The sequence below is a fragment of the Dama dama genome, chromosome 20, assembly GCF_033118175.1.
Source record: "Dama dama isolate Ldn47 chromosome 20, ASM3311817v1, whole genome shotgun sequence".
Lineage (NCBI taxonomy): Eukaryota > Metazoa > Chordata > Mammalia > Artiodactyla > Cervidae > Dama > Dama dama.
In genome coordinates this window covers 51691562-51714107 of record NC_083700.1, presented here as the reverse complement: position 1 = coordinate 51714107, position 22546 = coordinate 51691562, and the positions used below count along the sequence as shown (strand labels likewise).

At 36.1% G+C, this 22546-nt stretch overlaps 1 protein-coding gene across 1 annotated transcript in view; it reads right to left on the bottom strand.

The window, feature by feature from the left end:
- Nucleotides 1-976: 976 nt before the first annotated feature.
- The window catches only part of HFM1 (helicase for meiosis 1), a 203876-nt gene continuing 182306 nt past the window's right edge, over nucleotides 977-22546 (bottom strand). Inside the window, exons 32-40 of the mRNA XM_061168448.1 lie at nucleotides 18562-18642; nucleotides 18199-18314; nucleotides 15093-15172; nucleotides 13979-14082; nucleotides 8609-8722; nucleotides 7184-7274; nucleotides 2070-2181; nucleotides 1825-1976; nucleotides 977-1084 (exon numbers count right to left, since the gene is read on the bottom strand). Coding sequence (XP_061024431.1) covers nucleotides 1015-1084; nucleotides 1825-1976; nucleotides 2070-2181; nucleotides 7184-7274; nucleotides 8609-8722; nucleotides 13979-14082; nucleotides 15093-15172; nucleotides 18199-18314; nucleotides 18562-18642 — 920 coding nt within the window. The 3' untranslated portion in view covers nucleotides 977-1014. The remainder of the gene's footprint in view (nucleotides 1085-1824; nucleotides 1977-2069; nucleotides 2182-7183; nucleotides 7275-8608; nucleotides 8723-13978; nucleotides 14083-15092; nucleotides 15173-18198; nucleotides 18315-18561; nucleotides 18643-22546) is intronic.

The following is a 22546-nucleotide window of genomic DNA, read 5'->3' as shown; positions in this document are numbered from 1 at the left end:
AGTGTCAAAGTCTATGTATGCTAGATGAGCAGACTGCAGTGAACCAATTTTTCATTTTAATGGTGTTTAATAACCTTTAAATGTTGTAGCATGATTGATTCAGATGCAGAAACACCAATCGTAAAGATGACTAAAATAAGGGCTTGGTTGCTCTTACTTTTCAACAGAGACAAAGTCTCTTTTACTTGTTCTAAGTTTAATACATATGATGCCTCATAAATGTTTACTAATAACAGCCAACAACCTCATCTTCTTCTCTATTTCTCTTTCCTCTAAGGCTTTTATATCTGAAGAAAAATTCCTAAAATTTCTGAAGTGGCTTCAACTTCACACTGTATCTATAAATAAATTAGATAATAAATACTGCTTACAGTGCCTATGATACTACTTATTAATAAAGAAATCTGAGAGATAACTCACTGGAAAATAATATCAAATAGCTTTTGCTGTATTAAAAATCAACATAACAAAGTTTTAGAATTCACCACATTGAAAAACAAGTTAAAGGAAGACAGTCTACACTGATTGACATTTCCTTTATTATTGCTTGAAATGATATAAGAAAAGGTTCAGACAGCCACTGGATTCTTAAAAATCTTTAGTAAAAAAAAAATCCTTTAGTAACTTAATGGTGAAACATTGATACAATAAATAGATTTACTGATCTACAAACATTTTGCCTTCACAGAATTTCTTCTTTAGAAAATATTAAATTGATTCTGGTCTATATCCAATTAATAACCAAATAATTATTTCTAAATGAAGCTTAATTATCAGCTTATGAAACAAAGCCACTGTAAAAGTGCTTTTCAGGAAGTTACAATATTACGGGGGGCGGGGGGCGGGGGGAAATCAGTCCAAATATTTTGTTGCAAAAAAAGTCAACAAAGTTGGTCAAATCCAAGAAAAAAAATCTGAACAAGTATGAACTACTTTTTAAAAATAAAAATCATTCTTTGTAAGTAGGTGTCTTTATACTTTGTCTTATTAATATAAAAAGCATTTTTGTCTGTTTTAGAAAATACCATCAAATATTCCCAGAAAAGACTTTATTTCATCAGCTTCATCATCAGGATGAAACCTACTGGGGGGAAAAGCAAATGTAAAAGTAACTATTTTTATAACACAAATTTATAATAAATAATATACTAAAATATTAAATGGATAAACTTGAAGATTGCTGAGAGGTAATTTATCAAATGAACTTCAATATGCATAATCTTATAGGAAGTCTGGGGGAAATTAGAGTTCATGAACTATTAAAGGTAGAGACAAGTATATTAGATAGATATTTCTTTAGACAATTTGGAAAGTAGTGTCATTTAATCAGTCAACAGGTCTCCAAACCTTGACTATTCAAGAGGGAGAGGGGAAATTGCTAAAGGTAACCATAAAAACGATCAGCAGTAGGGGCACTGATTAGATTTAACCTGACTTCTTCTTTGAACCTGTAGAATTATAACAGAACTTGGTGGCTGAAAAACAACTAGAACATTAGAAAAATTAACTGATCTCATTTCTCAAGTGACCTCATATTTCATATTATCAACATATTATATTCAAATAAGTAAAAAAGTTTATTAATGTAATACAGTGTTTTAATTACTAGCATCAAATACATAGGTTCTCAAAAATTGAGATATTTGACATTTTGAATTATCTTAAGGAGCTTAGTTTACCAGAGGTCTAAAATTTTTACATCTTTAAGTAAATAAAACATGTAGGTTCTGATCTTTAAAATGAACCAAGGGAAAAGGAATGCTGAAATTCTTTGTAGAAAGCTTTCACTTGTATAGTCTTAAAATATTTTTAAAGAGTTCTTACCTGAAATCAGTCTCCTTTTTACATTCACTTCTAATAAAGCAATCCACTTTCTTATTAAAATTTGAAGAGTTTGATATTTTTTCAGAGCGAGTAAAGCATAGCTTTTCAATCTCTGGTGACAGACTTTGTTGTTTTCTTTCTTGTAAATGGACCTATATTTTGAGGTTAAAAAAGTCAGCAACCATTGAAGGTTTAACTATTCAGGCAGTATTTAAAAGAAAAAAGAGAGAAGTGTTTCTTCTTATAATACTTGCATTTCCAGATTGTTGAGGTAATTGTGTCATGGAGGATGCACCAAACTTGGACATAGCAGAATTTGGTAAATAAATATCTGGCTCCTCATGTGATGAAACAAAACTAAAAATCAAAATGAATTACTTGATCAAATATGGCAAATAAGAGAAACAAACCATTCTAATTTAGATCAACAGCAATTCTTTGGAAAATATGATTAGTTTATCATATTTATCACCCATACAATTGATGCTCTATTTCGTAGACTCATGGTGAAGTTGGTGTATCTCCTTTCTTTTTGACAAAAAAGCAATTTATATATTCCAAATTAAATACGAATACTACTTTTAAAGGCCTACAGAAACAATCATTCAGCAGTTTTCATTAGAATTGCATCTTATGCTTAATCATCTGTCGTCAAGCAGTCCATAAATCTTCTCTAAATCCCATTTGCTTAACTTTTAGTATCTTTTCCCTATTCTGGTCTCACTGTAGACAGGCATCTCTAGTTATCTTCTCATGAGTAACTGTATATTAGTGTTCATCTTTAATCTTTTATATTAAATTCATTCATTAAAAAACATTTATGATTCACTACCATATGCCAGATATTGTACTAGGAGCTAAGTATAAGTAGTAAACAAATCTTTAGGAGGTTATCATCTATAAAGGTGCAGACAATAAACAAACAGTAAACATAATTACAGATCCTGAAGTGATATGAAGGAAATGAACTTAGTAATAATATAGTAGGTAACAGTGTGGAGCACAAACCCACTTTAAAAAAGACGGTCATGGGTGCCACTCTGAGGAGGTGACAATTTAAGCTGACACAGGCTAAAGTGTGACAGTCATGCAAGGAGCCATAAATAGTAGATGGTGTAGGGAAGAATCACACATATTGCTCGGACAGAATCTTTTTACCTCTTATAGCAAGGAATGGCAAGGAATTAAAACAGTAAGAAGATTATGAAAGGAAGAGCATGTGTCTCCTTTTCATCACAGACCCTCAGCTCTCACAGGCCTTCCCAGCAGCAACTTCTGGGACCAGTTTTTCAGAGGTGTCTTGATAGAACTCCATTTTAAACCCACCTATTTTCTGTTGGTCACTTTTAAACTCTTCCAAAATTACTTGTACTTTTCTACAGTTGTGGTGCACAACACTGTTCATATGCCTTGTTACTTTCCTACTGTGATCTGCCTACTTTCTTTACACCCATGGCTTTGTTTCACTGTGATGCTTCTGATCTGTTTACTCTGTATGACTTAAGAGTTAGAACCAATGAATGGAAATGATAAAAAGACAAATTTTAAAAGCTAGTGAATGACCTGAGAAATCCAAACATGAAACGAGCACTGTAGAATGAATAAGCTCCTGGTCACTGGAATTGTCTTGGTGGAAACAGCATCATCACTTGCCAGTAATGTTGGATGGTTATTCAAGGACCCAATGGAGGGGAGACTAAATGACATTTAATTCCCTTTAACTCTGGAATTCTATGAAATCTATGATTCTGTGATGTTGATACTAATGTTCAGTAAAATGACTAAATAATAGCAAAAATATCATATAACACTTACAAACTTAAAAAAAATTTTCAAGTAGGAGAAATAACTCTTTAGAAAACTAAACTCCGAATAAAAAGTTACCAACATTTCTTCTCTGTGGGAAAGTTTTGGCTCTGGCTATAACTTCTTTCCCTTAAGTTCTAATCAGGTGCAACATACAAATGCATTTTACATTACAAAGATACTTTATGTTGAACATTCCTAATATTATTTTTTCAAATGTCTCATATGCTCTATATCCTTAAATAATATTTATGTCTAACCACTTGTCATTTATGCTTCCCTGCTCCTTTACTGCAATAGTCTATCAATTTCTAAATGTACTCTTTGTTATCTATGAAACGACTCAAACATCCAATTCTATCTCTCAGTTTCTATCACCTCTGCCCCAGCTGAGGCCTTATCATGGCCTGTCTTTCTCACTGGCCACTATGCTCCTGGTGATCCCACCCTCTACAATTCATTCTACATATCACTGCTGCAATGGTATTTTTCTGATTGAATTATATAACCTTAATAGTTATAAGCTTAAATAGCCTTATATAGCTTAAATATCTTGGATGGTTCTTCACTGCCTACTATGGAGATCAGAACCCAGAGCCAACTAGGCTATAATGGGTCTATAAGCATTATTATTATTTTTTAGATAACAGGTGCTGCAGATACTTAAAAAAATTAGTTGTCAAAATTTAAATGTCAGGAGATGTCACATAAATTTTAGATTCTTAGCTTTTTTGAAAAATCAGAAAATCTGACAACACTAGACTTACAGTTCCTGCACTGCAACACCTGGTTAACTCTGAGCAGTGGTTATTCCATTTATAGGGGGCACTCTGCAGTTAACCTTGGCCCATCAGATCTGGAAGCAGTTTGAGTTTGTGAACCCTGACCTACTGGATACAGCACAGGTATCTAAATACGGCATTCATGGCCCCTCACAGACCTCAGCAATCTCAGCCTTAATTCTGTGGCAACATAGACCCATTTTACTGACCCTTGAGCACCAGATACCTTTTCAAACCTTATCCCTTTACATACACTCTTCTACCTGGAATGCATACAGTTCAGTCGCTCAGTTGTAACCGATTCTTTGTGACCCCATGGACTGTAGCATGCCAGGCCTCCCTGTCCATCACCAACTCCAGGAGTTTACTCAAACTCATGTTCACTGAGTCGGTGATGCCATCCAACAATCTCATCCCCTGTCATCCCCTTCTCCTCCAGCCTTCAATTTTTCCCAGCATCACGGTTTTTTCCAATGAGTCAGTTCTTTGCATCAGGTGGCCAAATATTGGAGTTTCAGCTTCAGCATCAGTCCTTCCAATGAATATTCGGACTGACCTCCTTTAGGATGGACTGGTTGGATCTCCTTGTAGTCGCAGGGACTCTCAACAGCCTTCTCCAACACCACAGTTCAAAAGCATCAATTCTTCAGCGCTCAGCCTTCTTTATGGTCCAACTCTCACATCCATACATGACTACTGGAAAAACCGTAGCTTTGACTAGATAGACATTTGTTGGCAAAGTAATATCTCTGCTTTTTAATATGCTGTCTAGGTTGGTCATAGCTTTTCTTCCAAGAAGCAAGCATCTTTTAATTTTATGGCTGCAATCACCATCTGCAATGATTTTGGAGCCCAAAAAAATAGTCTGTCACTGTTTCCATCATTTCCCCATCTATTTGCTATGAAGTGATGGGACCAGATGCCATGATCTTAGTTTTCTGAATGTTGAGCTTTAAGCCAACTTTTTCACTCTCCTCTTTCACTTTCATCAAGAGGCTCTTTAGTTCTTCTTCACTTTCTGCCATAAAGGTGGTGTCATCTGCATATCTGAGGTTATTGATATTTCTCCCAGCAATCCTGATTCCAGTGTGTGCTTCACCCAGCCCAGCGTTTCTCATGATGTACTCTGCATATAAGTTATATAAGCAGGGTGACAATATTCAGCCTTTCCTGATTTGGAACTAGTCTGTTGTTCCATGTCCAGTTCTAACTGTTGGTTTTTGACCTGCATACAGATTTCTCAGGAGGCAGGCCAGGTGGTCTGGTATCCCCATCTCTCCCAGAATTTTCCAGTTTGTTGTGATCCCAACAGTGAAAGACTTTGGCATAGTCAATAAAGCAGAAGTAGATGTTTTTCTGGAACTCTCTTGCTTTCTAGTTGATCCAATGGATGTTGGCAATTTGATCTCTGGTTCCTCTGCCTTTTCTAAATCCAACTTGAAATTCTGGAAGTTCATGGTTCACATACTATTGAAGCCTCACTTGGAGAATTTTGAGCATTACTTTGCAAGTGTGTGAGATGAGTGCAATTGTGTGGTAGTCTGAACATTCTTTGGCATTACCCTTCTTTGGGATTGGAATGAAAACTGACATTTTCCAGTCCTGTGGCCACTGCTGAGTTTTCCAAATTTACTGGCATATTGAGTGCAGTACTTTCACAGCATCATGTGTTAGGATTTGAAATAGCTCAACTGGAATCCCATCACCTCCACTACCTTTGTTCGTAGTGATGCTTCCTAAGGCCCACTTGACTTCACATTCCAGGATGTCTGGCTCTAGGTGAGTGATCACACCATTGTGGTTATCTGGGTCATGAAGACCTTTTTTGTATAGTTCTTCTGTGTATTCTTGCCATCTCTTCTTAATATCTTCTGCTTCTGTTAGGTCCCTACCATTTCTGTCCTTTATTGTATCCATCTTTGCATGAATTGTTCCCTTGGTATCTCGAATTTTCTTGAAGAGATCTCTAGTCTTTCCCATTTTGTTGTTTTTCTCTAATTCTCTGCACTGATCACTGAGGAAGGTTTTGTTATCTCTCCTTGCTATTCTTTGGAACTCTGCATTCAAATGGGTATAGCTTTCATTTGCTCCTTTGCCTTTCACTTCTCTTCTTTTTTCAGCTATTAGTCTTCTCTTTTGTACCTGTTAAACTCGGTTTTGTTTTTGTAATGTTTATTTATTTTTGGCTGTGTCTGATCTTAGATGCAACACAGGATCTTTGGGATCTACGTTGCAGCAGGGAAGATCCTTCCGTTACGGCATGTGGGCTCAGAAGCTGCAGTGCGTGAGCTTAGCTGCCCGGCGGCATGTGGGATCTTAGTTCCCTAACTAGGGATCGAACCTGTGTTCCTTACACTGGAAGGCAGATTCTTAACCACTGAACCACCAGGGAAGTTCATCTCCCTGTCAAACTCTTATTCAGTTTTCACATCTTGTGAAAAGTGAAGATTCCTCACCTCAGCCCCTGAGACCATGATTCAGTAAGCCTAGCATGGGGGCCCAGGAATGTGCATTTTTAATGTGTTCCCCTAGGAGTTGGACATAACTGAGCGACTAAGTGCGCGCGTGCGCGTGCACACACACACACGGTAATTTTGATTTGTATGATCTGACAAGAGGACTTTGAGAAAAACTGCTCTAAGATTAAGAGAGCTTAGCTTGGCTGATACCCTACTGCTTCTCTGCCATCTAATGACATGATCCTCCTCTCTACTTACATGTCATGAAAATATAAAGTCATAAGTATTTGAAACCAAAGTTCTAAAACTTGCCTCTTTGACGTTTCTCTTTGGAATTGGCCTTTTGATTCTTGGAACGGTAGCTTACTTTCCCCAGTACCTGAACTCAAAGTGTTTCCAAATCCTAGGTAAAGAGATAACATTTGAGATAAAATACCAGGAAACAGATGAATAAAGCTTTTCACAAGTTCTACAAGGACTCTCTCCAAACAGATATGATCTGGTTAAAATGAATGAAAAATTCTCAACAATTAAATTTACTGGGCATATTTAAAACAAAGGAGTGAAGCTAATGGAGTAAAACTACATAACACATATGTTAGCTTATTAGTCACTATAATTAAAAGGCCCCCAAACCACTTTTATTCATTTATAAGCCATGTAAATGATCAAGTCGAAGTTATTCAATATTTTCAGTGATCTGCAAGGGGTGATTTCCTGCTGTCAGCCATCCTGGGACAGAGTCTCTCCAACTCGCTATCTTGTCTTCTACTTACCAAGGTTTTCACTTCTCTGTTTTACTGAAATAGGCTGAATTTGCCAGTAACTCAAAGGCCTAATTCCATTATTTTTGGATTGTATATGATTTAAACACAATATCTAATACAGGAGAAACTAATCTTTTCCTCTTAATTATTTATACCTGAAAAGCCAATTCAGGTATTATTTCTGGTAGAAATAATATTTTTATGTTGTTTACTAGCATATAGAAATATTTTAAAAAATGGAATATTTTAAAATACAGCAATTGTTTACATGTCCATCCTAAACTCCCTAACTATTGCCTCCCCCATCCTCCTCCCTGCCCCTGCCAACCCCAGCAACCAGCAAGGACCTACTGTATAGCACATGGAACTCTGCTCAGTGTTATGCGGCATGGATAGGACGGGAGTTTGGGGGAGAATGGATACATGTATGTGTATGGCCGAGTCCCTTCACTGTTCACCTGAAACTATTACAACACTGTTAATCAGCTATACCCCAATGCAAAATAAAAAGTTCAAAAAAAAAAGGAACATTTTTGTCTTTCAAAAACATTACCAGACCATGTGAAATCTTAAAATGGAGAGCAGGATAGTCTCTTTTATGAGGGAAAATTTAAGAAATCTGAATTTGAATATAGCCTTTAACAAGAGAAAGGACAACAGAATAGAAAAAGCTCATTTGCTATATCATCATTATGGAATAACCTTGACCTCTGTCCTAGGGATAGGAAATGTTATTTGTGAGAGGGCCACATTTTTAGTTTTGCTAAAAATTATAATCTGAATAAATCAAAGCTAATTAAGTACATGCACCAAAAAGGCAAATAAAATTAGTTTCAAAAACTTGACTGAAAAACATTCGAGGAATTTCTTATGAATTATTTCATTCTAAAATACATACATTTCAAATAAAATACATACAATACATATATACAAAAATACATACAAATGAAATATATTTCATGCTATTTACCTGATGGGTTTGTCTTCTCAGTTTCAGCTGAAAAGCTAGTAATTTCTATTAAGTTTTCATCATCAAAGTCATCCCAAACTTCATTTCCCAGTTCAAAGTTCACTTTCAAAACTTCTGAAAATGAGAAATTACTTTTAATCACATCTGTCAAATCCTGGTTTCCAGATGCATTAAGATTTCTGTTAAACAGAACTGTTTGAGGGACTTTTTCACTTGAAGTTGTAGAATAGGTCCATCGAGAAAAATCTGTCATGTGTTTATATAAGTAAGTATAGGTACTTTTAAAACCATAAGCATTATTATGTATTGACATATGAAACACATCTTTCAACTGTTAACACTAACAGAGGTCTTTAGTAGTAGTTTTCTAAAGCACTGGGGTCAAGCACTATTGAGTACTGTAGTCAACCAATTTTATTTACTACATTACATGTAGTGATTGATTGCTACACTAAATTTAATTTTCAAGGTATTTTTCTAGATAAAATTAATTTTCCCTCTTAATTCCTTCATAAGAATAAGATTGGATTGTAACAGCTTCTAAAATGGGCTTCCTCTCCCACCTCTCTTCCTTACAAGTAGTTAATTTTGAGTATTGCTATGAAAACATATCTTTATTTTTCTCCTGCTAAAATATCCTCAGTGTTATTCACTGTATATAACCAGGGTTTAGAGCCAGACTACCCATTGTATATCCATTGTATGTAGCCTGGGTTAGAGTCAGACTACCCAGGTGAAAATTCCACCTCTCTGATTTACTGGTTGGATGATTTTAGACAAGTAATTTAAACTCTGAGCCTAGTTTTCTCTTCTGCAGAAATGGGATAATAATAGCATGTAACACGTATGATTATTATGGAAACTAAATGTCTTTACCTGTGCAGTTTCCATAGTAGTGTGTTAATAAATAGTCAATAATTTGCTTCTCCAAAAAATTTTGTGCATATATATGTATTTATTGTATGTAAAGGATGTGTGATTGCAGTCATGAAATAAAAAGACACTTGCTCTTTAGAAGGAAAGTTATGACCAACCTAGACGGCATATTGAAAAGCAGAGACATTACTTTGCCAACAAAGGTCCGTCTAGTCAAGGCTATGGTTTTTCCAGTAGTCATGTATCGATGTGAGAGCTGGACTATAAAGAAAGCTGAGCACCAAAGAATTGATGCTTTTGAACTGTGGCGTTGGAGAAGACTCTTGAGAGTCCCTTGGACTGCAAGGAAATCCAACCAGTCCATCCTAAAGGAGATCAGTCCCGGGTGTTCATTGGAGGGACTGATGTTGAAGCTGAAACTCCAATACTTTGGCCACCTGATGCGGACAGCTGACTCGTGAAAAGACCCTGATGCTGGGAAAGACTGAGGGCAGGAGGAGAAGGGGATGAAAGAGGATGAGATGGTTGGATGGCATCACCGACACAATGGACATGGGTTTGGGTGGATTCCGGGAGTTGGTGATGGACAGGGAGGCCTGGTGTACTGTGGTTCATGAGGTCACAAAGAGCTGGACACGACTGAGCGACTGAACTGAACTGAACTGAAAGGATGTGTAGCACACAATTTACACATGATAATATACATAGCATGCTCAATTGTAAATTCCACACATCTAACTGATTATCACTGAATGTTTTCATTGAATTTTGCCAAACTCTTGTATCTATCAACATATGGTTGCAATTGATAAATGTAGCTCTCACATTCATTTGTCAATTCAAATGTTGGTTGATATTTTTGTTGATTTTAATAAAAGTTGGAGAAGGAAACGGCAACCCACTCCAGTATTCTTGCCTGGAAAATCCCATGGATGGAGAAGCCTGGTAGGCTACAGTCCATGGGGTTGCAAAGAGTCGGACACGACTGAGCGACTTCACTTTCTTTCTTTAATAAAAGTAAAACAAAAAAGATGTGTTGGAACTTCACTCATTCAACCAAAGACTTAAGCAACTTCTTTGCTGAATTAGATAATTTTCCAATGCTAGAAGAATATTCTTTCAATTTTCCATGCTATCCACAATGTAAGGGCTACAGGCATGACACTGACAAATCTGCACTTTTAACATTTTCTCTGTCACTTTCTTAAGTATAAACAATAAGTCAAGCCATGATTTGTATTGTCTGCTGATTTCTATGATGTAAAGATTCCCACTATGACCGATTTCAAGCTACCAATGTGACACAACTGAATGTAAAGTTGGGAAGAAATGCACAATAGCACCTCTTTATGAAGTATTTCCATTGTACAGATACAAATATAGATGTAAATCTCATGTGTTAGTGTTAGTCACTCAGTCGTTTCTGACTCTTTGTGACCTCATGGACTGCAGCACACTAGGTTCCCCTGTCCATGGAATTCTCCAGGCAAGAATACTGGAGTGGGTGGCCATTTCCTTCTCCAGGGTATCTTCCCAAGCCAGGGATCGAACACGGTCCTCCTGCACTGCAGGCAGACTTTACTCACTGAGCCACCAGGAATACAGATAATAGTAAAATGTAGTAGAATAATGAGGAAATGGTTAGTTTTTAATATTTACAGTCTTAGTTTTTAATATAATTTATTTAATTGAAACTTTATATAATTAAACTTTAATAATGCCTGAAAGAATCCCCTTATACTCTCACAAGCCGGTATAAGCTCACTCCAGTAAAATTTTTCTTCACTTTAAATAACCTCTACACTATCCAAAACTTTCTTTATCCTTTTACTCTACCTCCAACTCCAGTTCACATTATTCTACTTTTGTACCTTGATAATACATACATATCTATGTTCTACAAAGAGAAGTAGGTACAAAGTACAATGGAAATATAGAGATATAGAGAAGAGGACCATCTGGCTAGATGGGCTGCTGCTGTTTAGTTGCTAAGTCATGTCCAACTCTTTTGCGACCCCATGGACTATCGCCCACCGGCTCCTTTGTCCATGGGATTTCCTAGGCAAGAGTGCTGAAGTGGGTTGCCTGCTATTTCCTTTTCCAGGGGATCTTCCTGACCCAGAGGGATTGAACCCAATTCTCCTGCTTGGCAAGCAGATTCTTCACTACCTGAGAAGCCCTGGCTTGATGGGGACTGGCAACTAAAGAAGGAAGAGATGTGAGCATATTTGTATGCTGGAAAGAAAGAGACCATAAGGAGAAGATATTGAAAATAAGGGCAAAAGAAGAGACACAGCTGGTCTCCAAAAGTTCCAGAGGAGGCAGAACTGGAAAAATTAAGATTACAGATGAAAGGATAAAATTTAAATAGAAGAAAAGGTAATTCATTTTTTTAAAACAGTTAAGGATGAGTACAGAAACAGAGAAATATATAGCTGTGGGGTGGAAAGTTGAAAGAGTTCATATATTATAGGTTTGATTTTCAATTCTCCACTGATAACTAAAAGTCAATTTCATTTTATAGAAATGGTATTGCTTGGGAATCAAGAGATATGGAATCTATTTCTAGCCTTGCCATTAATTAGATATGTGATTTTGGACAAGTCATTTAATCTCTTTGAGTCTTGGCTTCTTTCACTGTAAAATGAGAAGTTGCACAAAGGTCCCTTACAATTTAAATTGTACAATTCAACATGCTTTCTCATATAATTTCTAAAATCTTTTCTTCTTCTCTTCTTGAACATGGAATACAGATGATAAAAAATGCCATGTTTTTCTTAAAACAGTCTTAAGAGCAATATTTGAATACATTTAAAATATGTTTTGCCACCAAAGACTAATGTGTAAAAAGTATAATGAATATACTCAATTACTATTAATAATAGTACCAGATACTATACTAAGAGCTTTACACACATTATCTCATTTAATCCTAAAATTCCTAAAATATAACCAGATGATGAAATTGAGACAAACTGGGTAAGTTTTGAAAAGTCATTCAACTACTAAATGAGATAGGATTTGAATCTAGACAGATTATTTCTATATCCTGCAAGTTTAATTACTATATTATACAACTTCTTTAAAAAAAATGGGGGAAGCATTCAGTAAAAGATGGGTATAGTTATTATTGAGGTTTAAAGTATTTAGATGAGACTTTTGTATCATAATACAAATCACATTTGGAATGGTGGGTGGGAAAGAAATAAAAGTAGAAAAACTATGTAAAGACAACATGAAAGTAATCAGAGGGAAGGATAAACTCTGGTTTGGAGAAGGGCAGGGGATAGAGTAGCTATCCAAGGAGTAAGTTAGAGGGCTATAGGTTGAAGAGAGATAAAGATAAGAGGGCTAACAATCTTACACTTTCTATCCATATTGTAATGATATTTTTCAGGCTTTCAACAAATTGGATAAATGCTCTGATATTCTAGATGAGGTCAGGGGATTTTTTTTTTTTTTTTTTTTGATATTGGGTCTAATGAGTGCCACAGCGTCATAAGGGGTGGTGGGTACTCAAGTCCTTGCCTACTTCAGATCTTAAATTATGGCTAGTGACAGCAATAGAGTGAAAGAATGAAAGAAAGGGTGGCAATAGAAGTAAAAAACAATACACATATGAAATTGTTTTCAGAAAACCCCAAGCTTACCATTTCTATGTATAGGTACTTGAATAAACAACTTTATGGCCAGAATTATTTCTTACATGTTTTAACAGACTGGCTATTGGTACCATGATCCAAAGAAACGGTACTATTAATGGCATGATAAGGACTAAGGAGGAACCAGGCCCAACACTGAAGAATTTATATGCGTTATTTCATTAATTTAATGACAGACACAGATATAAAGCAAATCTATTTTACAAATGTTACAAATATCCCATAAACTCGGTTATAGTCTCACATTATCATAGAGACTGTAAAAAATCATAGTTTTAAGATCTACAGAGATATTAAAGTCACTAAATTTTCTATTCCTTAATTTTAAAGATAAGATTAAGCTCAAAAGAGGTTAAATAATTTTACCAAGGTCACACAGCTATTTTGTAAAATGAAACTAATTTTATAAACAAAAAAATTATTTCAAATAATTCTAAAGACACATAAAAGTAATAGTTTGGCATTTTAATACTTTAAATGTTCAAAGAACCCTTATATTCTCAGCTTTTCCTCATATGATCTTTTTAAATTAATTTATTTATTTTAATTGGAGGCTAATTACAATATTGTGAAGGTTTTTGCCATACACTGACATGAATCAAATAGTCAATGCTATGTAGGAAAAGATTTTAAAAATCTGTGACAGACACAGAAAGACCATCTGAAATAACAGACCCAAGAATTTGAAACTGGATCAATAACTGAAGAGAAAAATGTTGACAAGTTAGTAATGATAATAATTTTAGATGTTGGTTTTTCAATAACATTGCTTGTTAGTCCAAAGTAGTGATAAATCATATTCTCTCTCAAGTAAACATCAACAGTAATTTACCTTTGTCTTGATATGCCGATGGTTGTTGTTGACCTTTTGTATAGATCTCACGCTGATCCCTCTGCTCCATTACAGGCAATTCAGGTGTGTTTAAATATTCTGACCTTTATAAAGATAAATAAAACCATGAAAATGTTAAAGAAAATATTACAATTAATCTGACTTTGAAAACTACTTATTCATTTAAGTGAGAAAAAAATTGGTTCATCTACTCAGTACTTCTATGATTAACTGTACTAGCCTGAGTAGTAAAGGGTTAAAAAAAATCACTGTTTAACGGAAGTGACAACTACTTAGGTCATGTAGTCATCTTCACATGCCCCCATAGATTCCCGATATCTGTGTGTAGCCTTAAGAACTTATTGCTAATGATTCTTTCAGTTAGATAACAAAAGCTAGGATCTCTTGAAGTACTGTTGGCATCTATTCTGATTGGTCAGTGGCTGTTCTGTACTGACTGTTAAGCATATTAAATGCCATCCCAGCATATGGAATGCCCTTATCTGGAAGGGAAATTACATATACTGTTATCTTTCAGGCATCATAATATAGGAAAAGAATGCTGAGTTCTCATCTAGAGCCCTCTGCTTACTAGGAATATGAGTTTTGGTTATTTCATCTATATAATGAGATAAAAAATACCTTGATTTATAAGCCAGGTTGTTGCTAAGGTCAAAAGAAATAATGCACAAAAGCTCAATTTTTAAGTTATAAAGTATTTTATAAATCTGAGATATTATTAATATAGAGTGGGCCCTAAACAGAAAAGATTGGACTTTGTACACTAACATGATTTCCCTTTTTAAAGTATACTCTTGTCACCTGTTAAGTTTATAAGGTAGAGAGAACCTGAGGGCATGACACATAGGATGACTAGCTTTTCCAAGAAAGAGATGATTTGATCTATGTTAAAGGTATACTATAACTACAGAGTTCTAAAAAAACCTGGGGGTACAAAAGATAAAACTCTTATGGTGTCATTATCTCATTATAAAACTAACTAATTACTATGATTTAAAGGTAGCCAGTAACAATCTTTCTCTGAGTAAATGATTATTTGGAGAAACAATTTATGATGAATAGTTTACCTCAGATATTAACATTATATTTGTACCTTGCTATACTGGGAAGAGAAGGTTTTGGAGCAAAACCAAAGTCTTTAAGGTCCACACTTGGAGATTTATTCATCTGCATCTATTAATGAAAAATAACAAGTTCAACTATCAATTTCACATCAATACCTTTTAACAAATGAGACAAACAGCAAAATTCTTACTGACATATATAGTCCCAAAACCAACAAATTATAAGAAACACAGGCTAATTCTCAATTCAAATCTCCTCCTCAGGCCCTTCTTAAATGCTGATATTCTTCATGGTTCTTCTTCACTAGGCCATCTTCTCTTTTCACTCTACACATTCTCAAAGATCTCATTTGTTCCCATGGCTTCAGCTACCATCTACACATGAACGACTCAAATCTGTAGCCCTCTGTAGATTTGAGCTCAGTTCTCTTTCCTGATTTTCTAGTTCAGCTCTCTCCTGACTTTCAAACAGCTATATCCAACTGTTTATAGAACATCTTTACCTAGACATCTTGTAGGCCTCTAAATTCAGTATTTCTCAAACGAACTTATCATGTCTCTATTCCTCCAAACTTGCTTTCCCTTTAGAGTTTTTACCCTAGTGAGGCCCCACTTTTTCCCCAATCGCTCAAGCCAGAAAGTGAAAGTGAAGTCACCCAGTCGTGTCCAACTCTTTGTAGCCCACCTGGATCGTCCATCCATGGGATTCTCCAGGCAAGAATACTGGAGTGGGTTGCCATTTCCTTCTCCAGGGGATCTTCCTGACCCAGGGATCGAACTCAGGTCTTCCGCATTGCAGGCAGACTCTTTACCGTCTGAGTCACCAGGGAATCCCAGAAGGCTAGGCATCATCTTTAACAATTCCTTCTACTTCACCTCTCATAAGCAATTAAGTACCAACGTAGCTGATTCTACCTCTGAAAAATATTTTAAACCCAGCCACTTCTCTCCATTGCTACTGCCACTACATGAGACTAGGCCATTGTCTTGCCTGGATTACTGCAAAACCTCCCAAATGAATCCTTACGCTCTTTTTCTATTATCTTTAATCCATTCTCTACATTGCATCCAGAGTGAACTTTACAAAACAGCCACTGATTAAAGTCCTTTAGTGATTTCCCTTTCAGGATAAAGTCCAAATCTTTAAAATAGCAAAATTGTTTTCATGATCGGGATCCTACTTATTTCTTCACCCTTATATGTCTCCACCCTCCTACTTATACATGAACTCCAGATATACTGCATTACTTCAGTTTTTAAAAAGATCTGTATCTCTTTCTCTGCTCTGGGCCGCTGCATATTCTCTACATCTGAAATAATTTTCTAACCCTCTTCACCACAACTCTGGTATTCACCTCTCTCAATCCTTGGCTTATGCCTATATATCCTTCAGGTCTTAGTCATGTTTATCAGGAAACCTTTCCTGGCCTATTGAAAATGGAGTGAGTGTACTTTCTATGTAAGTTCAAGTTATCTTACACTTCTGTCACAGAATCACTCATCACACTATGTTGAAACATGTATATTATCTAGGGTGAAACAGATCACCAACCCAGGCTGGATGCATGAGACAAGTGCTCAGGCCTGGTGCACTGGGAAGATCCAGAGGAATTGGGTGGAGAGGGAGGTGGGAGGGGGGATCAGGATGGGGAATACATGTAAATCCATGGCTGATTCATGTCAATGTATGACAAAAGCCACTACAATATTGTAAAGTAATTAGCCTCCAACTAATAAAAATAAATGAAAAAAAAAATAAAAAAAAGAAAAAACCTACTTACTTATTTGTAGCCTTCACTCAACTCTAAGTTCTATGAGGACTGAGACTAAAACTCTCTTATCATTGTATCTTCCACATCCACTATAGTGCTTGGCACATTCTTGGTGTTCAATGAATGTGAAAAGTAAGGAAGGAAGGAATGATGTGAAATAAATATGAAAAAAAAGAAGGAAAAACTTGGGATACTAAAAAATAATTGTCTCAGAAAAGGTGGTTGTCATTTCAAACTGCAAACCTCTCCATGTTTCCCAATAGTCTCCGTATTTTAGCTTCAAGACTCAGAATCTTCTTTTTATTAAAAAAAAAAAACAACCCTAGAAAAGAAACCAGTCAATCCCGTAGGACATCAACCCTCAATATTCACTGGCAAGACTGATGCTGAAGCTGAAGCTGAAGCTCCAATACTTTGGCCACCTGATATGAAGAGCTGACTCATTGGAAAAGACCCTGATGCTGGAAAGACTGAGGGGAGATGGAGAAGGGAGAGACAGAGGATGAAATGGTGGGGTGGCATCACCGACTCAATGGACAAGAGTTTCAGCAAACTCTGGGAGATAGTGAAAGACAGGGAAGTCTGGCGTGCTGCAGTCTATGGGGTCTCAAAGAGTTAAGACATGACTTAGAGCTGAACAACAACAGAAAAGATACAGGCGCTCTGTCATTTTCTTGGCTCTGTTCTGTGGCTTGATCAATTATTTTGCCCTGGATATGATGACCAAGGCTTAGAGTTAATTTGCTAGTGACTTACCAACCAGAAGGAATTCCCATTCCTTCATCACTTGAAAGGGAGACTCTTGCTCAGTACTCATCTAGGAGAGTGATGAGTCACTCTCATAAGTCACAATTAAAATCAGCTTTAGACTTTCCAGCCCAGTCCACCACAGATGGAGCCACGAAAAGGCAAGAGGATCTAGTTTCAATTGCTGAACCAAAGCAAGCCACATACCCCTCTCCATTTCCCCTTCTCTGGTTTAAAAAAGTAAAAAAAGGCTAATGAAGGAAAGGTTTGTATAACTATGCTCCAAAAATGGATTTATAGATTATTAAAAATTATAGTATCTTTCCCTATGGGCTTCCCTGATAGCTCAGTTGGTAATGAGCTATCCTGCAATGCAGGAGACCCCGGTTCACTTCCTGGGTCGGGAAGATCTGCTGGAGAAGGAATAGGCTACTTATGACTGAGTCAGACATTTCCTTCACACTTTCCTTATAGAAACTATATTATGAAAAAAAGTCATATTCCTAGTCAAGCAACTCTAAAGTACTTCTGTGGATACCTATCTAATTGATACACAGAATAATGGGATACTCATATACATTTAACTATAGAACAAGGGATAAATATTAAAACTAACCTTCAGACGTTTAACTGGAGGAAGAGATGAAACAGCATTTCTATTTCTTAAATCAGATAAATATGAAGAAATTGTTGATTCTTTCACTTCTGACTTCTGTGCAACTCCAGTTTTACCTATGAAAGGAAATTCTAGATTCTTTAAGTTCAATTTTAGGTATCATTCAAACAAGACCAAATTTCTGCAACATTTCTAATCTAATATTTACTTTTAAAAAATGTTGTCCACAAAAGAAATAAAAATTATTTGAGTTATAAGCTGCATAATACAAATATCATGCATAGATAAATAAGGATATGATTACTATTCCCCAAAGACCTTTTAATTTTTAAAATCTGAAATAAACTGTTTTATGGAACTCACAGCAGTCATGTCCACATGTAAGTTTATTTTTACAGTGATGATTACATTCTCGGTTCCCAGGTTTTTTGCAGGCAGTCATTCCTAAATCAATAATAAGGGGGGGAAAAAAATCTCTTTTTCACTGTATCTATTAACACAACTGTTAATTATAATTAATTTTTTTTTTAATTTTTATTATTATTATTTTTTTTTCCAGTGGGTTTTGTCATACATTGCTATGAATCAGCCATGGATTTACATGTATTCCCAATCCCGATCCCCCCTCCCACCTCCCTCTCCACCCGATTCCTCTGGGTCTTCCCAGTGCACCAGGCCGGAGCACTTGTCTCGTGCATCCCACCTGGGCTGGTGATCTGTTTCACCATAGATAGTATACATGCTGTTCTTTTGAAATATCCCACCCTCACATTCTCCCACAAAGTTCAAAAGTCTGTTCTGTATTTCTGTGTCTCTTTTTCTGTTCTGCATATAGGGTTATCGTTATCACCTTTCTAAATTCCATATACATGTGTCAGTATGCTGTAATGTTCTTTATCTTTCTGGCTTACTTCACTCTGTATAATGGGCTCCAGCTTCATCCATCTCATTAGGACTGGTTCAAATGAATTCTTTTTAATGGCTGAGTAATATTCCATGGTGTATATGTACCACAGCTTCCTTATCCATTCATCTGCTGATGGGCATCTAGGTTGCTTCCATGTCCTGGCTATTATAAACAGTGCTGCGATGAACATTGGGGTGCACGTGTCTCTTTCAGATCTGGTTTCCTCGGTGTGTATGCCCAGAAGTGGGATTGCTGGGTCATATGGCAGTTCTATTTCCAGTTTTTTAAGAAATCTCCACACTGTTTTCCATAGCGGCTGTACTAGTTTGCATTCCCACCAACAGTGTAAGAGGGTTCCCTTTTCTCCACACCCTCTCCAGCATTTATTGCTTGTAGACTTTTGGATAGCAGCCATCCTGACTGGCGTGTAATGGTACCTCATTGTGGTTTTGATTTGCATTTCTCTGATAATGAGTGATGTTGAGCATCTTTTCATGTGTTTGTTAGCCATCTGTATGTCTTCTTTGGAGAAATGTCTGTTTAGTTCTTTGGCCCATTTTTTGATTGGGTCATTTATTTTTCTGGAATTGAGCTTCAGGAGTTGCTTGTATATTTTTGAGATTAATCCTTTGTCTGGTTCATCACAAGCAAGGAAATCGAAACTGTCATCAAAAATCTTCCAGCAAACAAAAGCCCAGGACCAGATGGCTTCACAGCTGAATTCTACCAAAAATTTAGAGAAGAGCTAACACCTATCTTACTCAAACTCTTCCAGAAAATTGCAGAAGAAGGTAAGCTTCCAAACTCATTCTATGAGGCCACCATCAACCTAATTCCAAAACCAGACAAAGATGCCACAAAAAAAGAAAACTACAGGCCAATATCACTGATGAACATAGATGCAAAAATCCTTAACAAAATTCTAGCAAACAGAATCCAACAACATATTAAAAAAATCATACACCATGACCAAGTGGGCTTTATCCCAGGAATGCAAGGATTCTTTAATATCCGCAAATCAATCAATGTAATACACCACATTAACAAATTGAAAGATAAAAACCATATGATTCTCTCAATAGATGCAGAGAAAGCCTTTGACAAAATTCAACACTCATTTATGATTAAAACTCTCCAAAAAGCAGGAATAGAAGGAACATACCTCAACATAATAAAAGCTATATATGACAAACCCACAGCAAGCATCACCCTCAATGGTGAAAAATTGAAGGCATTTCCCCTGAAATCAGGAACAAGACAAGGGTGCCCACTCTCACCACTACTATTCAACATAGTGTTGGAAGTGCTGGCCACAGCAATCAGAGCAGAAAAAGAAGTAAAAGGAATCCAGATAGGAAAAGAAGAAGTAAAACTCTCACTGTTTGCAGATGACATGATCCTCTACATAGAAAACCCTAAAGATTCTACCAGAAAATTACTAGAGCTAATCAATGAATATAGTAAAGTTGCAGGATATAAAATTAACACACAGAAATCCCTTGCATTCCTATATACTAACAATGAAAAAACAGACAGAGAAATTAAGGAAACAATACCATTCACCATTGCAACAAAAAGAATAAAATACTTAGGAGTATATCTACCTAAAGAAACAAAGGACCTATACATAGAAAACTATAAAACACTGATGAAAGAAATCAAAGAGGACACAAACAGATGGAGAAACATACCGTGTTCATGGATTGGAAGAATTAATATTGTCAAAATGGCTATTCTACCCAAAGCAGTCTATAGATTCAATGCAATCCCTATCAAGCTACCAACAGTATTTTTCACAGAACTAGACCAAAGAATTTCACAATTTGTATGGAAATACAAAAAACCTCGAATAGCCAAAGTAATCTTGAGAAAGAAGAATGGAACTGGAGGAATCAACCTGCCTGACTTCAGACTCTACTACAAAGCCACAGTCATCAAGACAGTATGGTACTGGCACAAAGATAGAAATATAGATCAATGGAACAGAATAGAAAGCCCAGAGATAAATCCACGAACCTATGGACACCTTATCTTTGACAAAGGAGGCAAGGATATACAATGGAAAAAAGACAACCTCTTTAACAAGTGGTGCTGGGAAAACTGGTCAACCACTTGTAAAAGAATGAAACTAGAACACTTTCTAACACCATACACAAAAATAAACTCAAAATGGATTAAAGATCTAAATGTAAGACCAGAAACTATAAAACTCCTAGAGGAGAACATAGGCAAAACACTCTCCGACATAAATCAAAGCAAGATCCTCTATGACCCACCTCCCAGAATATTGGAAATAAAAGCAAAACTAAACAAATGGGACCTAATGAAACTTAAAAGCTTTTGCACTACAAAGGAAACTATAAGTAAGGTGAAAAGACAGCCCTCAGATTGGGAGAAAATAATAGCAAATGAAGAAACAGACAAAGGATTATAATTAATTTTTATCCACCTCTTTCCTTTCTGGTGGTATAAAAAGATCATGATTTTCACACTTCCTCAAAAATTAACCCATTTAATATGTATTTTCAAAAGATATTCTGGTAACAATCAGTCCCTGCCCACCATTAGCTCTATCCCAGCTTTTCACAAGAAGCACTGAGTCACCTATAAGTTTCTCTTAACCTCCCTAATATAAACAGAATTAAATACCACAGAATGTCAGTTAATTCTTGCTGAATGAGGTGGAGTTTTGAAACTTTTTTTCTACTTTATACTTAAGCCTGAAGAATCTGGAAAGAAGCAAAACTCATGGCATTTTATTGGCACCAGAGACAGCAGCTAATAGGACACCATGCATATTTAATAAATGTTAGAAATAAGTGCTTTAGGGATATAAATAATTTGCTATATGAATTCACAGAAAGGAGAGATTGCTTCCAGCTTGACCCCTGTAAGTTAGAATTAATACACCTAAATACATAATTTAATTTTCATTTATTATATTTAAGTAGGCTTTTTCTTGATTCCAAATGTCCAAACAACATTTAGGAAGGGAGAGACATTTAAGCTGATCCTTGAAGGACAGACATGGTCTGGACATGAGAAGGGGACCACAGGAAGACGTCCCAGGTACAGAGCATGATATCCAAAGGCAGCAAACCACAGACTAGAGAAAAGAATTGGTATATTTTCATTGGAGCACAGATTTTTAAATGAATTAGATGTGCTGGAGATAGTGAAGAGCTTTGAATACTTCTGTAATCTTCCTGGGACCTTTACTCTTCATTTTCAGTGTGTTACTCAATCAACCTTTTTCAAAGCATGGCATATCTAAACAAAAATAATATCTATACAGCACCCTGGGGTAAGTGAATAAGGCTGCTCACCATATGAGGGAACTAGTTAGATGCCATGAGACTGAGGAAATCAATGTATTGGGTACTGAAAAGGTAATAAAATATTACTGGCAGCTGGAAGCCGATAGCTAAACCATAGTGTTCC